Source organism: Tetrao urogallus (genome assembly GCF_951394365.1).
Source record: "Tetrao urogallus genome assembly, chromosome: 3".
NCBI lineage: Eukaryota > Metazoa > Chordata > Aves > Galliformes > Phasianidae > Tetrao > Tetrao urogallus.
This window is the reverse complement of record NC_136815.1, coordinates 4,660,939-4,679,312: the sequence shown is the minus strand read 5'-3', so window position 1 is coordinate 4,679,312 and position 18,374 is coordinate 4,660,939. Positions and strand designations below refer to the sequence as shown.

The 18,374-nt window shown below is 40.7% G+C and overlaps 1 protein-coding gene across 1 annotated transcript in view; it reads right to left on the bottom strand.

Moving 5' to 3' along the window:
* Positions 1–694: 694 nt before the first annotated feature.
* KCNK9 (potassium two pore domain channel subfamily K member 9) overlaps positions 695–18,374 on the bottom strand; it is a gene marked incomplete at both ends in the record, with an annotated part of 79,299 nt that continues 61,619 nt past the window's right edge. Inside the window, one exon of the mRNA XM_079533104.1 lies at positions 695–1,536. Within this exon, the coding sequence (XP_079389230.1) occupies positions 695–1,536 (842 nt within the window). The remainder of the gene's footprint in view (positions 1,537–18,374) is intronic.

Here is an 18,374-nt window from a genome sequence, read left to right as displayed (position 1 = left end):
TACAAAGTGCATGCTCTATTTTACTTTTTAAATTTTGAACTGGCAAGTTAAAATGATCCATCATTTCCTGCCTTTTTGTAATGATAATACAGTCTAAAATCTAGCATTAAAAAATTTACCATGATACACCTGGTATATTGACTGCTTATGGCGCATGCTTGTCTTGGCAAATAAAAAAAAAAATTGGCTCCCCTCCCCACCTCCCCATTCTGTTTGGAAGCAATCGAAAAGATAAAAGCAGGCTGGAACACAATTGCCTCAAGGGAAAAAAAATAATACCTGATGCTTTAATTTTTGTCGCATGGCACTAGTTGTGGAATTGCACGCTCACACACCCACACACACCCAACACACACACAAGCACACACGCACGCTGCAACCTGCCCATGAGGAAAATAGTTTATTAGGTCAGGAGTGCCAGTGGCACATGAAGGCTCCCAGCTGTGTGTGCAACTTTGGATTTGGTACCCACTTCACGTCACCTTGAATCCTCTGACATCCACCGAGGGGGTAATGTAAGGCATACTTTGCTGGAACAGTAATAATCCATGCTTCATGCTCAAGAGCTGAGTCTCAGAGGAGGACTGGCTTTCTCTACTCCCTTTGGCCTCACTCCGTCTCACTCAAGGAACGGAAAAAAACAAAACAACAGAGAAGGACTGGAGAAAACAAGGAAAGCAAAAGACAAATCATTTTAAATGGACTTTCGCCTTCTCATCAGCCTGTGGTTATCTGTAAAGCTGTGCAACCCAGGTGAGATGGAGCTGACAGGAGATGGGAAAAGGCTGTTTTTTAATGTGCTTGGCGAGATCTCCTCTATCTTGTAAGAGATGGAGTGAAAGTACTGGGGGTTCAGCTTCGAGCTGAACGAATTTTGGTGGGACACCACCCGGCTGGTGTACTCATGGGACCTGTAACACATGCAGGAACAAACTGACTGAAGGTCTGTTACTTCGGCCTTGTACCGTGGCCGACCATGCTGGGAGTCCTCTTGGATGTGGATAATCATGCTGTTGCGGTTCCCTGCCAGGGACGCCCGTTCCTCAGCATCCCGCCTCTCGTCCTCACTGTTCATGGTTAAGAACCTGAGAACAACCAGATTTAGAAATGCCCCAATGACTGTCAACCCCACTAGAATGTACATAAAGCTAAAAGCCACGTAGAGAGGCTTCTTTTGAAGGGCCCCTTTGGTCTGCAGGGCCACATAGTCTCCAAAACCTATCGTAGTCAATGTTATAAAGCAGTAATAGTAAGCATGGAAAAAGCTCCATTCCTCGTACTGGGAAAAGGCTGCTGCTCCAATGCAGAGTGTTCCCATGCAGGAGAAGAAACCCACAGTGACCATGTTTTCCATGGAGACCTCGGTGCTCCTCATCCCACAGCACTTTTTGATGCGTTTCAAGAGGTACTTGACGAAGGTGTTCATGCGCTCGCCCAAGCTCTGGAACATGACGAGTGTCAGTGGGATCCCCAGGACCGCATAGAACATGCAAAAGGCCTTTCCTGCGTCTGTTCCTGGGGCAGCATGCCCGTAACCTGGGAGGGGGAATGAAAACACAGGACAGTCAGCAATTAGTTGATCACTAACAGCTCCCTGTTCAGACAGGCTGCACAAATCACAGTGACTCCAATGCTGCAGGCAGGTCCAAAGCAACAGCGGCTATGAGGGCATCACCGTCACAGGATTTTCACATTTTCTTCACATGTATCCCCTAGCCACAGCAAACAATACACATTAAAATAGAATTGTACACGCAGGACTGGGAAAGATGAAAGAATCAGCAATCCACCTTACTTCTGCAGTCTTCTAAATACTGCATTTATTTGCTAAAGAAATTTCATGTCCATCCTGCATCACACACAGTACAGGAAATACTGAAAATAGGTGACCTCGACAATATTTCTGAAAGGAGTTGGTGTTGCCCTGCCCCAAAACCAGAGTACACCAATAGCATCTGAATTCTGTGTCTGCTGGCAAGGGTGAGTCAACAGCACTGTTGCCAGCAGACACAGATCAATGGAAGTCTTTTTAAAACTGTCTTCCATACAGAATAAACCTTTCTCACAGGCACCATTCTAAAAGCCATTCACTTCTGAAAACTGGAATGCCATAGGATTTTAGGGGTTTAATATCTGCTCCACCTTCAGTTACTGAAGAATAAAGAACTTTCCAGCATCTCTTAAGAGTTTTACAGCTTTTTCAAACAATCTGGGAAATATTATTTTGCCACAATGCTAAACTAATCCAGGACAGAGAATGTTCACAGCATATTTTCCAGAAAGTAAAATCACAGCTAGACCCTCATTCTAAATCCAACAAGCGTAGGATTCTGTTTCAAAATGATGTCAATTTTTTCACATTACACTGCTTTACATTTCATAAGATTGCAAGTGATAGTACCGAAGCTTCCAAAATAGGATGGCTGGGAATCATGCAGACGTGGTATGCAATGACCATGTGGGTACCACTATATAGATTTCCCTTAAAGACAATGAATAGAAATCCATACCTCTCAAGTGCAGTACTTCTCATCTACCTCTAGATGCCTAAAACAAGTCACTAACTTATTCTCAGGATACACCTATTTCTCTACAGTGATTATAACTGAAATCACACAACAGACTTCAGCTGAAGATTAAAATATATAAATCTAGGTATCTACATGTGTGCTAAGAGTCCAGGGTACTTTTACAGTCAACAAAGATTTAATGAAAATAGGCAGCGATGAGTTACTTAACTGCCATTCCAACACCTGTCTACTGTACATTACGCTGTAGAGACACTACTGACTGTTCCATTGACTGTATTCTCTAGGTCCCCATTAGACTGAGTAGATACCTAATGACTTCAGAAGATTCTAGGTATCTACTGCACAGGCTCACAACCACATGGAAACACCCCAACATCGGCATCTTCATCAAAAGCACAGCTCCACCTTCAGTGACTATCACAACGTAGGTGCCTGCGTTGTAGATACTGAAGATTTAAATCCACACAGAGGCATCTAGCATAACTTGAAACCCCTCAGTTACCATGATATCCATACAGGGATGGTTAAAGAAATACTTGGTATACAGCCGACAAACTTCAAAATGAAAAGCAACAACAGAACAAAGGAGATAAAATGAAAGAACCAGCAAGAACATCCTCCAAAAAGTTACACTTACTTCCTTAGCTCAGTTGCTAGTTATTGGGAATTGCATGGGAGGTAAGAAATAATTTGCAAACCAAATATATAGATTAAAAACAGCAAACTTTTCAGGTGACAAAAAAATTGTTTCACCAGTTATAATGGGATAGGTAGCCTGCTCTTTGTAAAAAGCAGTTTCCAAATTACCTGCAAGGGGAAGTGTCTTCAATATATGGATGCTGAATTTGTTCCACCTGACTGTCCCTCAATAAAGGCTATAATTGCCTCTCATTACTAAGCTTCTGAACTACAGGGGTGTTAATTAAAGCAGGGACATCTTCTCATTTTATAGTTTTAGTTACAGCTGATAAAGAGAAGGAAAGCTTCAGAAAATGTTATTTTCCAGATGGTTACAGAGATGGCAGTTGGTGGAAACAGCTTTCAGTTTGCGTTCTAAAGAAAACGGCTGGGGTGAAAAAAGACTTCTTTTGATATCCTATATTCCTATATATTCTATTCTAATATATAGAATAATAATATAATATATATATATTCCTATATATTCTATTCTAATATATAGGATATCCTATATATTGATATACTATATCCCTCTTACTAGAGATATCCACAGAGACAGATTAGAGATATTATAAAATATTAATATTATATACTTTCACACTACGTCATTGTTGAACTTCTAAGATTTATCACAGACTTTGCAATTAACTCAAATTTAGTACTCTTAAGAAAGGAATATACTATATCCTTGTTCCACAGATAGCAAAGCACAGACACAGGCAGGCTGTAATTTCTGTCCAGTTCACATAAGTAGACAAAAATCCAGAAATCTGTATTTCTATTTCATCCCATTCCATACTCAATACTACAATATCAGATACATGCCTTTTACCATATTTTGACTACGACGTTGGAGAAAAGGAAGGACTTCAGTCATGAAGCTGGCATTAGATTTTGCAAATACTTTCATATACAGGGGATCAGAGAAAAATGCATTTCTCTAGTGTAATGCTGCTTTATGGAATAGTCACCTTAGTCACTGCCTTCAGCAATCTAGAAAGAGAGAAATCCAAACACGCGAAAGAAAGACTAAGCTCTCTATTTAAGAATCAGTCCAATACACACAATAATATTTGAAAAGCAAGCTCCGTCAGTGCATGCTCTCTGAAATTCAGTATATCTCAAATCTAAAACAAAACACCATTGTCTTAACATCAGAGAGTGCCCCTAGGAAAATTGAGAAGGTCAGTAACTGCAAGAGCAAGAGGGGCACAAAAACATCAAATATCTCCCTACAGTGCATTGCAGCTTACTTGTGTCAGGGAAAGACAGAAGCAGAAGAAACTGCTTTGGTAGCAGATTTCAGCCTTTAAGTTCAGCATAACTTCCTCCACAAAAATGCTACTGCCCTTTGCCAAAGTGTAAAGACATGTGAACTACAACAAATGCAAGAATGCAAGGCTTCAAGAGAAATATAAAGGTGAAACACAACACTGGTATTTCTTATTCTTCTGTGACTAAGGAGGAAGACCAAACAGAAGTCCTTGAATATGAGATATAGCAAATGCATCACATAATAAGCCAAGAAACTGGGATAGCAGTGAAAAATATATAGAAAAGTCACTGGGTCACTGCTCGGCTAATACTAGCTATACTCCTCGAGTACACTATCAAGTTTGCTGAGGTCCCACAATACAGAAATATGACCTCAGCAGGGAGATTCATCTACTATTCAATGAGATATCATTTGAATGATCAACAGCAGCCATTAGTAGTCTCTCTTTTATAATCCCTCTCAGATGGTTTGGCTTTCAAGACAGAACTCATTTGATTTGGCATGAAGAAGAACAGTTAAGCATGAAGAAATATAGTCTCAAAGTGTCATTCCAGTTCTGGAGGATGGAGCACCAATCCATCACAAAAACTATCTTCTCCCAGTTACGGAAGAGCTGTGCTACAAGCATCAAGCAGAACTACAGGAAGGTGTAGGCAGGACAGACAAAGAGTCAGAGCACGGAGGCTGACATCAGATTAGTACTCTGTTGATGGCTTTTCTGCCATTAATTTTTTCCAGCCCTTCTGTACTCTTTGACCGTACCTCTTAAAGACCAAGTGCACCAATATAAAAACTGTTTTCTTGCTTTCAAGAGCATAGCTATGAAAGCCAATGGAAAATCTACTCAGCCTCCTTCAACTATATTTTCCATGGTAGCTTTCAAATGAGACACAGAATGAAACACTTCATTACAATTCACTTGTGAGGTGGATAACCCCAACTGCTTCCTTTCACTTCCTAAGGGACACTGTGCAATACAGTATGCAGAAGAACTCAGTGCTCATTCACCCACCCTGAATCCAACAGTGACCAAAAGAAGATGGACAGGGAAGACTATAAGAACAGAGTGACTATATGCAACATTATGCCTCCAAGTATTCAAGTACCCAGTTTTCTTCAGGTGCTCATGGACTTCCAAACCCAGATATGGTTTCACTGATTTTAGTAATGAATAATGAATTTCTCACCCATGGGTTTGGGTATTCCTCCTTCACCCTGTATAAACTTTCAGCAACTGCAGCAAGAAGGTCTGTACATCAACAAAAAATTACCATTACTTTTTCATTCTAAAATTCTCTCCCACTGTTACTTGAATCCCCACTACCACTATGGAAGAGACCAGTGACAGTCATTCTTAACCTTCTTTGTGCCACTCATGAATTTATTTACATTCTCAAGACAAGTGTCATGCCTTGGTATCTTACACTCGGGCCCTAAGCAAATATTTCTGGCACTGACAGTCTCACGTGGATAGAGCAGATTGCTTAGATCTACATCAGTGATCTTTGCACCATGCTCAGCTGCAGGGTACAGACAGGCCCAGAAGATCTGTCATGTCTTCCAACATAACTGCTCCTGAATAATACTTTACTTCTAGAGCAATCATCTGAATAAACAGTGCTTTTGCAGTGATGCAGACTACAAAGAACAAATGAATATACAACGAAAATAAAGAATTATTGGGAAAACTCCTGAATACTTTTAGTATGTTGTAACTACCTCTAAGACTGCATGGTGATTCCAGTGCTAGCAAACTAAACTGGGACAATGTGTTGATTCCAGCACCAACCTGTGGCGATCCACACTGTTATATCAGCATAGATCCCATCATTCCACCACGTTTTTAACTTGGGCCAATCAGTATTGTCCAGATGTGTCTCTAGATGAGCACTGGTACCAGACCAAAATATCAGTCATCGTTAAAGACTAAAAATGAAATGTGGCAGTGATAAGCTACTTACAGTTCATGTTCAGGAGAGTGTGTAGCTGCAGCGTGGCCAAGTCTCAACTTCACATTCAGTGTACAACAGGTTTTAGATGTAATGAATCTTGAAGCAACACTGTGTCACTGTGTTATTCATGAGGGATGTTTTTTTCACTCAGGAGTAGATTTCTCCATTCATTTATCTACACATCATTCGCTCCTGTGACAGACATTTGGGCATGGTCGCCTTTGACAACAGCCTCCAGAAAGAAATGAACTACTCCATCCCCATAAGTCAAACCTTCCTTACTCGTGCTGACAGCAACTCTGGACATGAGATAGCAAAAAGAAGATAGTGGCAACGTTGCTCCAATGGGCAAACGTAATTCAGATTAAAACATCTTCCTGATGTCATACGCTCACTTTGGAGGCTCAGCTGTGCCAGGGAAACTGCCACCGAAAACAGTCTGGCTCTTGCTGGATTTGCTGCTTGTGCTTTCAATGTGGAAAAGAAACAAAACTGTCTCCACAGTACAGGATGGATTGGGGAGATAAATCATCTGATAACTGATACTCACCAGTAACTCATTTAATAGGACAAAAGCATTCTCTTGCAAGTAAATCAAGAACAAATCACTGGTTCTGCTGTATGTGGATAAAAGTTGCTGTGTTAAAAATGCCAACTTCCTAGCACGTAAGCAACTCTCCTTCTTTCTTTCTAGGTCTGGGCTATCTCTAATCCTGCTACATTACCCCTTAAGCATCTGCAGGATCCCCTTTCTCTTTCATTCCCTTTTCAGTCAATATCACTGCAGAATATCACCTCCATAATCTCTCCTAATTTTGTTGGGGTTTCCCCTTCCATCCTGCCCCAAAAAAACAGCTGTCAGGTCAAAGCATTGTACACAGCTCTCTACAGGCATAGGGAGCAGTTTGGGAAGATACCACCGTGTGCTGAAAAGAAATGGACATTGTGTAATAGGAGACAGGATGTGCTAACCCAATGTGCAACGTAAGATCTGAAATCCCTTTCACCTCTCTTCTGACTGCTACCACATCCTAACTGTACAGGTAAGGCCATGCCATGCTGGAAATTACATGCACTGCTTTACATTGCATCAAGCCCTACAGAAGATCTATTCTGGATGCCCAAGGACACAGTTGGCTTCTCTTGTTTTCTTCTCCCCATGAGCACTGAAGTCTTTTCTTTCTGATGTTGGAATCAAACAATGAGAGCATTCATAAAAACCAGATTCCAAGGCAGCTTTTAATAAATAAGCATAGACAGTGCCCAGCAAGGAAATGAGAAGAAATAGTTTTGCTGTGTGATCTAATGACTGGCACATCGGGGAAAGCTGAAGCCATTCTTATAATGGGTGAGTGGCCAACCCTGACCATGTTCTGACCCATCAGTCAGGACAGACAGAGGTCTCAGCCTCAAAAACTGCCCCAGAACAATAACTTCTGCTGGTCACCAAGCTCAGCAAATGATAGCCCACCAGGAGAGCTGAAGGGCTCATAGAAAAAGACTGATAAGACCAATAATTACCAAGTCATCCAAAGGCAGCTTCCACGCCACCCATCCTCACTGCCTCCATTTGTGTGGTCTGCAGTCACCACACATCATCTCCCACCTTACAGAATTCTTATAGAACTTGAGCCTCCTGCTCTGAATCATTACTGACAGCAATTGTTTTCCACAGTTTTTCTTCCACACCTTCTTGCAGTAAAAATCAGCATGGTAAATATTTTTCATTGCCTAAATTGCTGGTAGAATTTACAGGTACTAACTGACTACGTATCATTAGAAGTCACAACCATAGGAAAACTAATATGTAAACCATACTGCCCAAGAACACAATCCTGAAGTCTTGTAGCCATGATAGAGCAAGAACCAAAACCATGCAATGGCCAAACTTCTTGGTAGTGCTTCTGTGGCACAGCTTGGAAGACAATATATTTCTTAGACTACCTTAAATTATAATGGTTCAAAGATAGTTAATTTATTTGAGTGAAATGTAGTCATGTACTGTTACACTCCTTTTGGATGCATAGTACAGTATTATTACCTGTAAGAAGGTACTCTGCTGATTTATCTTGGATTCTTAGAAGATCAAAGCAAATAATGTGTCCCAATCCCAGTAAGGCTCTCAGTAAGGTTACTTCCATGGGACATGCTGGAGAACAGTGTTTCTGAAGTCCTCAGACTGCTTAGACTGGATATTCCTCCTCTTTCCCTGCCTGGAGTCCACCATCAACTTGTACACAGAATAGTCTCTCCTATGCCCTGCCGGATGCCTACCTGGGACAGTGGGGATAAAAATCTGTTCAATTCATTGGGGTAGAGTAGTTGGAAGTGCTGATCATTCACTTGTGTGCCTATCAGAGCTGTATGACCCAGCCTTGCCACCCTCCCCACAGCTGAGAGTCCTTCTTTGTTGACTCTGGGAAAGATATTCTTCCTTAACCTCAACCCACAACAGAACACAGTTCCACCCTTTTCAGATCTCCTTCAAAATAGGAAGCACAGATTTGGCCACTTTTGCCCCCTCTCAGGCTCCCAGAATGGACAGTCTAACAAGTTTAAACCAAGACACAAGAAACTTTTGTTTTTCTAAATCATTCTGGGTTTTTTTTTTCTTTTCTTTTCTTTTCTATTTTTCTTCCCAGTAGTTTTGAAGCTACTTATCCATTTCTACCACTTAAAAGAAAATGTGAACTTGATAGTAATCTGTTCTGTTGGGCATGCCATCTGGCTGATCTGTGAATACACTAAATGGGCCAAAAACCCAACATACACATAGCACAGACTCAGCTGCAATGTGATAAACTCCTTTTCTGTTCATGTACATGAAAGAATCAGGAGCTGGAGGTCCTACACGATGTGATGAGAAGCAGGGGCATTGGAGAAAACTGGAGGAACAGGATATCTCCATCATTGTATAAGATTCCTTGTGATGTGATGCCCCTAAAGATGAGGATGTAGATAAGAGTTCAGGAAAACTGGGGAATTATAGTAGAGTTCACATGAAACCAGGCTTTGCTAGTTTCGGTGCTCAGGAAAAACTAAAACTTGAAAAATGTTGCTTAAAAAAAATAAAAATAGAGTTCTGTGCTTGTTTGGGCTTTGTATGCTTATTTTTCTTTTGCATGTGAAACTTTTCCTTCTTTGAGTGTGTTTAAAATTTATGTTATAAATGGATTCACTAAAAAAGACCAGTAAATGAAGGAAATTGGATATTTTCAATTAATCACAATCAATCTTCCTGCTTATCAATGTGCTGCAGATGCAGAAGATCTCACTATCTGAAGCCTCTTCTTGTTGAACTTGAAAAGTGTCTACTTTAACTGCTACACAAAAAATAACTGCAATCACTGTCAATTCTTTTGGATAAGAAGTCAGAGCATGTAAGGTAACTGCCACCTGGTGAACCACACAGGAAATAGGGGATGCCAACACTTGCCAGTTCATTTTGTCCAGACATGACAACATTATCTCTACCGCAATTTCTTCTGCCTCGAAAAAGAGACTAGGAAGAGAAATGATGTTCTTCTCCAGCTCCACGAGTACATTGGCACTGATTTGGCAGTGATTTGGGCCATGTTTCTGGTATACCTTTCTCCAGCACTTTCTGAAACCAACAGACACTCTGTTCTGGATTTCCGGCTCAACAGTTCTTTGGACTGCGGCTGAGCCTGGCCACTTTTCTGAAGAAATCAACAGCAGTACACAATCTGCAGCTAGACAGACCAGGAGGAGAACAAGTGTGCATCACAGAGGCCTAGAAAGACATATCAGCCAGCAAGCTGGATTCTCATGATGACAAGCCAAACAAACCTCCAACTCCAATGACAGGATGGTTGACAGTGACTCTAGTTTTATATGTCAGGAGCTTTGTGGTAAGTACCAAATGATCAGGTTCTCTGGAGCTTGTGTGTCACCAGTTGGGCATAAAACTTTTGTATCTGGACCAATGTGTTCTGTATCTCTTTGGCACTGAGATACGTGAGTGCACAAAGCCCTGAAGCATTTCTGAGTCAACGTTTTCCTGCTCAACTTGTGCTCTCTGTTTCTGATTGCTCCTGTATGCCTATTCTCCACATCTCCATTTTGTTCTCTGAAACAGTCTTGAGGATTGACCTGAGGCTCACATCACATATAGTCCCAAGACAAATCATGCCCAGAACAAGATCTCAATCTGAAGAGAATTGTAGCAACAACTAGGAAAAGACTTACCAGGTCATGTTATGCATTCCCAGGGGCCAGCATATGATTGTTCCCTACAATATGTTCTCCAGGGCTTTGTCCAGTTTTGTTTAAATGATTGAAATAACAGGGTTTCTGCTCTCTCCCTTAGGAAATTATTCCCTCATCTAAGAAATCCAGCTATTATGACTTTTTTTATACACAGCCTGTATATTTCTACACTGTCTTTTATCAGTGTTCTTCTATTGCCCTCGTTCCAACACACCCCATTTCTTCACATCATTCTTCACTCCTTTATGCTTCTTGGAAACAGTAACAGCTTCATCCCTTAGTCAATATTAGCTATGAACAGTTGTTTTGGTCCTGCAGCAGGGAAGAAAACAGATTAGATTCAGGTTTTGAATGTTGCTTTAGAAGCAACTGCTTATGTGGTTATTTTTACTCTATAACTTTTGAGATCCGTTCTGTTCTCCACAAACTTTCAGGAGCTTTATGCTAGAGTTATGTGCAGTGCTCATACGCAAATGGACAAGGTAGCATGATTATCAGTTCCCCGAATTTCTAAATACCCTCTTTGGGCTTGAAAGACTGGTCATCACTATGACATAATGATCTCTTCACATTCCAAACTGCACATTATTGCTGTAAGTATCATTTTTCCTCAATCTCTGCTATAAATGGCTTTCTTCAGCAATTCTAACTTTTTTCCTCAGTTGTTTTGGTTGCTCCCAGTTTTTTGGCAATGATCTGGAACTCTCCAGAAGGGGAGACAGAGAAAGCACTCTCCACTTGCAGGGCTGGCAAGATGATGCAACCAGCACTCCAGGGGATTAGGAAGAAATACCTAAGGAAGCCTCACAGAGGCTTATGCCTTAACAAGAGACCAAAATGACTATGTTTCTTCTTCCTTCATTTTGTTCTGATGACAGAAAACAGGATATAGGAAATTTCTGATTTCACTTTGTTTAGAGGGTTAGTTCTTTTCAAACTAAAAGCACACCAACTCTAAGCCTTCATGGCATTAAGTCTTTCAGGCTTGCCTGAGACCTCTCTCAAATTGACATTCCCAGGGCTTTGGAAGCGGGATCTCAGCATAAAACCCCACTAAATAAATGTTACCAAAGGCCAGCACATAGCAGAGTGGCTCAAAACATCAGGCACAAATCATTCCTGCTGTAGTAATCACCTTCCCAGTACCTGTGATGTCATTATCCGTAGCAGTCCACGCAGCTCTATTTGCAAATTAATGATATCCATAGCTGTCAGAGCTGCTGAAAGATGCAAGTGGCTTTCAGTGAAGCTGTTCAGCTGTGATTTCACTCAAGCAACTGCATTTTGCCTCCACGACTCCCTCTGCGCAATGAAGAGATTCGGAAGAGCACAGACAACGTGCCATGAATTTGCTTGCTTATCTGTTTTTATCCTGTGACATGTTTATTGCAGATTGTTCCCATACCAGAGAAAAAATCTTCACAAAAATACTAATAGGCACATAATATTTTGAGCAGTCTGTCTGCTGCTAGAGAAAGCAGGGCTTCCGCCATGTAAAGGGGCAACTAAAGATTCCCACTGTGCTCAGCTTTGGTCCCCACTAGATAACCATGTCAATAAATCATTTAAGAGAACTACTTTTAGTAACACAGATAATATTATATGAACTCTGATCTGGACATAGTTATACAGATGCAAAAGCACTATAGTGTGCGTCCTGGCAGTTTAGCTTGGTGGAAGCACCAATTTCTCCTCCTTCTTTGCTCTGACCCTTTGTTCGTGACCACTGTAAGGAATTAGTAAAATGGACACAAGCTTCCCTGCTTCTAGGTCTCTGCCATTACAGATTTCATATCAGTTACAGCATTTGTTGTACCCTTCTCTGAACAAGGAGCTCTCAAACACGTATCCTCAATCTGGCTGGCTGCATTTTTGGCCAAGGCTATTTTCCCCACAGACACTAATTTTCTAGCAGCTTTATTAGCTGAAACTTGACTTCAGTGAACTGACAGCCAAAGCAAGTGAAGTTGATAATAAATTCCCCCATTACATCACATCACATACAGATCGAGCAGTGATTCAATTGAATTTATAGACAGATTTCATCCAAGAGATACACGTTTGGGGTTTTTTTAATGAAAAAAAGAAAAACATTTTGTTCAAATCTTTGGATTAAGCTCACTCTCACCAATGTAAGATTTCAGATTTTTTGTTCTTATTCCCGAAACAGATTTATATTTGGGAATACACGTAAAAAGAGATGTCTAAATTTTCCTTTACAAATTTTAAGTGTATTCTCACAGTGGACTTTGAAAAATTGAAACAATTCAACCACAATACTTCTGTGAGAAAAGAAATTAAATTATTCTTGACAAAGCACTTTTTCATATCATAAAAAAAAGTTTATGAAAATATATTTCCCAACTCGACTGTCCTATTCAGTTCTCCACTGAGCCAGTACTACCTCAGAGTTAAATTTATCTTTGCACTTTGAAGACAGAATAGCTGAGCTAAAACGTGAAGGTCAAAGTTTTGCAATATTTTTGGGTTTGTCTACAAGAAGATTTTCTGGAATCGCAGTAACACTGCTGCAGTTATACCTGTCTAACTCTCTAGGCTGGCACTTTCATAAGAAGTCACCTCACCATGCTCTTTTTTTTTTTTTACTAATAGCACCATTTGTCTCAACTAAGCTAGCACATGCCAGGAGTGTACACTGCCAATACTTTTCTGCATCAAGATGAAACCAGAGCCTCTTCCCATGGCATTTTGTCCCAGCCAGCTGAAAATGTCTAAGAGCAGTCAAGCGTACTAGAAACTGGACACTGAGAGATAGTAAATCCAGAACTTGTCTTCATATACAATGAAAACCTCCTTCCTCAACAGGTGGAGCTCCAACTCAGCAAAGACGTTTGACTCCACAAACCAAGCTGTAAGGCTGCCCCTAAATTCATTGCTGTTACAGCTAAAAATTTCTCTATTCTAAAACCAAATTTGTTCATGGATTGTTCACATAAAAAACAAAGCCCCCAGTGTGTCTTCTCTATTCACAGACTAATAGCAGATATACCCCAACAGCCTTTTTTTCCCTCTAGGATGAATAAACCAGTCCCTGCTAATCTTTGCATTAGACAGTTTCATTTTCATAGCAGTTTGTGTCTTTTCAGCTTCAATACAATTTTTTGTACATCAACAACCCAAATTTAGATACAGAAGAACAGAAATACAATGCTCCATTTGTGCAGACTTTGAATAGTATTCCATACAATTTTAGAATAATATTTCATACCATTTTAGACATATCTTGGAGATAGAACTTGCATTTAATTTGAAATAAAGTGCTGAATCTTGAGCCTATCAGCCTTTGGATCTCAATACTAAAAATCCATGAGAACTTAATTTGTCTCACACTGATGAAAATTGAGTAATTCTTGGAGACCATGAGCTCATATCACCGTAACTCAAATGCACACAAGACTATGGTTTAACTAAAGGCAAGTATTTGAGCTAATATGCTAGCATTAAATGGATGCTAAGAAGAAACACTGCATTAATTGCAAGTCAGTCTCTCCAGTGAACACCCTATGAAAAGAAGGATGGTCTTGAAGCTGACAGGCATGTCCCAATTAGTTATTCTAAAAGTGGCTCAGTTAAACCTCTTCCACACATTTCCAATTCTCGGGAAATTCCTTTGCTGAGACCAGTCTAAGATCTTTCACCTCCCCTTTTATTTCTTTATTGTTTACAGACATCTACCTTTTCCATGTCAGCCCCGATAAGCACATTGAGCAGCAAGATTGCAGGAGGCAGCAGACTGAGACACCATTTAATGCACCTGACTAAGCATAATCAGAGCAATCCATCACTTCAGTTTTCTACTCCCAGCCAAGAGGAACAGTCAAAATGAGTGGGAAGAAATGCAAAGCCACTTCCATAAACTTCTTCATACCCCACCCTTCACCACTTCTCTTTTGCTGGGTTGCAAACAGTATGTTACTGCATTATTCTAGTACCATAACTCTCTGAGTTCCTTCTTTCATTTAATCCCTGAACTCCTCCACATAATGTATCCCAATAAATTGAACTGACAAAATACTCCACGTGATTTTTCTGAGCAGACATAGCCAACATTTGAACAACTCTTATACCTGAGAACCAGAGTGGTAGTGACTGTCAACAACCAGAATAACACAAGATGATCCCTGACTCTTCAAAATTCTCCCATATTGGAAGCAACCATCCACACTTTTCAAATGGGGATACAAGACAGCAAGAGGATCTGATCATGAAGAATACAGACCAGACCCTAGTAAGGATCTGAGAACAGTTTTGTGAAGTCAGAGTTCATTCTCCATCTGCACATTTCCTGAAATCAATACACATAATCAATAGCTATTCTTTATTTGCTTGGTTGGTTGTTGTTATATCAGATGCATTTTCAGACTTGCTACCTCACTTGTTGCTGGGTCTAATTTGCTTTGCAAAACCCGAAGCAGGTTGATGAGCTGATGCCACTGAGGCTGAAGTTGTTCCTGAGTACTGAAGACCTCCTGACTTCCTGACTGTGTTGCAGAGGCAGAATTTCAAATTTAGCAATGTTTTATTTGTCTTTGCTGAGGGCCAGCTCTCAGCCTGAAAAAAACGTGTCTCCAGGGGAAGACTCCAGTAAGCATCAGCATATCTGATCGCTAACAGTTGATTCTCTTACTAGGCAACTAGGTGGAAAGCAGCCTGAAGACAATTAAGCTGTCTTTATTCAAATTAAAACAAAATCATCTATGACTGCACAGCATCTCAGATACTCCCATATTTGCTGCCCTTTTTCTTCCACTATTTTCTTTCTCCTGCTTCTCCAGAACCTCTCCCTTCTTGTTGATGATATCCATTCCTCTTCTTCTCCTGCTCCACATGAATCTGTCTCACGTCATTCTCTTTGCTTTTCTTCTACTGGTTTTCATTTGTTTTTGTACTCTTCCCCTCTGTTGCCCATGTTCCTCTCTCATTCTCATCTTCTTTATCTTCTTTTCTTGACTACACCTGCCTCCTTAGGCAATTCACAATAGTTAAGAGAACTTCACAGCCTATAACCAATCTATACAACAATTGTTCTATGACCATAATTGCCAATTATAAACCATCGGCCTTATCTTTGCAGACAGGATTAATTCTGGCATGATCCATTATAAAATTAGCTATCCTTGGCAAAGCTTCTGGCCTTTAGTTTTCATAAGAACCCAATTAAATACCATTTGCACAGTCAAGCTAGAGCAAAGCTAAGAGGAGACAGATATCATGAAATTATTAGATTAGGAAGTAAAACAACCACGTCTCAGTTAGTTCAAGTGTTTGAACACATTATATAGCGTTTCAGAGGTAATACAGGCAAAATGAAGCCGCTCTTAGGCATATTCCTCCTTTCTTGCCTCCCTAACAAACTGTGGGGAACTCATGTAGCAATAGCAAATGAAATGCAGAGGAATGTCACTTTCAGATCCCCAGACTTTGGGTTTGCTTAGAAGGCAACATCTACCACTCCAGCAAAAAGGTTAGCTCCATGGGGACACTAGAGCAATGCACACAGCTTGCGGTCTTTCCTAATTAAACACACACACACGCATCATAATAAGAGCCGTTCTCTCACCTCAGGGCTGGACCCCCAGCTCAGATAAGTCAGCAGACTGCCCCAGAGGAGCTACTTTGATTTACATCAGCTAAAAATCCAATTCCCAAACCTCTACGCACATAGCAGAATGGTAGCGTAGCTGGTAGGAATCTGGGTTTAATGAAGCCTTGCTCACTTAGATTTTCATCATTAGAACATGAATCTGTATATATATGGATCACAACCCAAGCTTCACCTCTTCTCCAAATCAGCTTTTGATTCTCAGTGGATAGTGCTCTGGAGCTGGCATCCACAAGCTCCATCCTGCTGGAGTGATTTCATCCCTCTACCCTGCATACGATTCAATGGAAAAAAATATGCACATTTGCAAAGCATGCCCTATTTTCTCATCACACAGGTCCCCCAGATCACTGCGTTTGACATGATTTTGAAATAAGGTTTCAAACCGTAAAACAATTCAACCCAACAGTTTTTATACAACCTGCAACATGTTTTGTTCATTGTGAATTGGAAAACTTTAACATCTGCCTGGTCCCCATATCTATTCCAATGCAAAAAGACAAGCATTAGTACCACTACTAGGAAACCAAGGATCCTACTGAAGTTGTCCTTTAGAGGAAAGGGCAGACAAGATGCTGTTTTTAGAGTAAGATCTCCTGAAGTTTGTCAAGGCCAAACATCCTGGCATTCAAATAATTACAGAGTGATAGCATGTCCTTTGGGAACTTGGTTCAAGCTGTGATGACCTACACAAGTTTTACATGAGATTCCTGTTCTGCACAGCTCTCCACCCACCCACAGCCAAAGGATCAAAACTCAGGGGCAGATCAGTTTAATTTATGGCTGCTTAAAAACAGATGCTGGCCCTCTATTTATCTCCATCAAGAGAAAAAAATACCCAACCTCCTCAAATGAAAAGCCCTGCAGGACTTTGCCTGCTTGAATGTGAAATGGAGATTTGACAATAAAAAAGACATTTCATTTGTCTTATTAGTGGCTGACTACTGTGGAAGGTGTTCAATCAATTAGACTGATCTCGGACTCCTGAATTATTGATAGAGAGAGCTGGATTACACTCTCAAATGCTTTTAGCTTAATTGCCCAACCCATCATTGCTTCATTTTCTTTTCTTTATGCATATAATTTTTTTCTTTTTGTTTCAGTTTTTAGCTATAGCAGGTCACCGGCTCTGATCCTGTTGTTTTGCTGTTACTGGCATTTCCAATGCAGAGAGAAAGCACTAAGGGCTTGCCTGGACAGTACTGGCATCCCCCACAAACTGAATGGGACCAAAGAAGGGAATGGCACCTTCTTGCTGTAAAGAAGTGTGCAGAGTTCAGAGTGCTCCACTTCCCCTCTCCCTTCTACTCTACATTTTACAGCTCTCAGTCCCTTTCCAGGACCTTCCCCTTCATATTCACTATCCTCTTCATTTTGTGCCCTCTTTTCTTCCCTTCCCTGACACCCAGAAATGTAGTACAGCACTCAGAAATATGGCAGCAGCTGACAGATGCCCAAATGAGCATTCTCACCCTATCTCTGGCCATACCTGTTTTCCCCTCCCCACTCACAATACCTTCCACCCTCTTCTCATTTCCTCATCATAATTTCTCCTCTTCTACACATTTTCCTCCATTTCTCAGACTGGACACATCCACTCCCTCCTCCACTTGTAGCAATGGCAATTTGGTGTAAAAATCAGCAAGATTAAGGAACATGAGCAAAACAGTCAAACAGGGCTGACAGAAGTAACAAGTGCAGGGGCTTGGAGTAATCCAGCATGCATGCAAGCCCCAAATGGCAGAGACCTCAATTGTTTAACTCTCATTGACATGCCAGGACATTAGCAAAGACAGATTCACTGTATTTGAGTGTGCTCCACAATTTATGGACTAAGAACATATTAAATGCCTTTACTTTTGTTTCCCTGCAAGTCTTTTGGAGGCAAACTTAAAGCACAGAGACAAGTGCAAATGGATTTATAAGGACATGGGAATTATTTCACAGTGAGAGAGGAAAGAGAGAAAGAAAAAGAGCAGAGTGAAATGGGAAAAGATAGGGAAAAAATGTTGAAATGGACAGAGAGAAGAGGTGTAAATAGAACACATGAAGAAACAGAGGTAGAGAAAGTGAGAAGGAAAAGA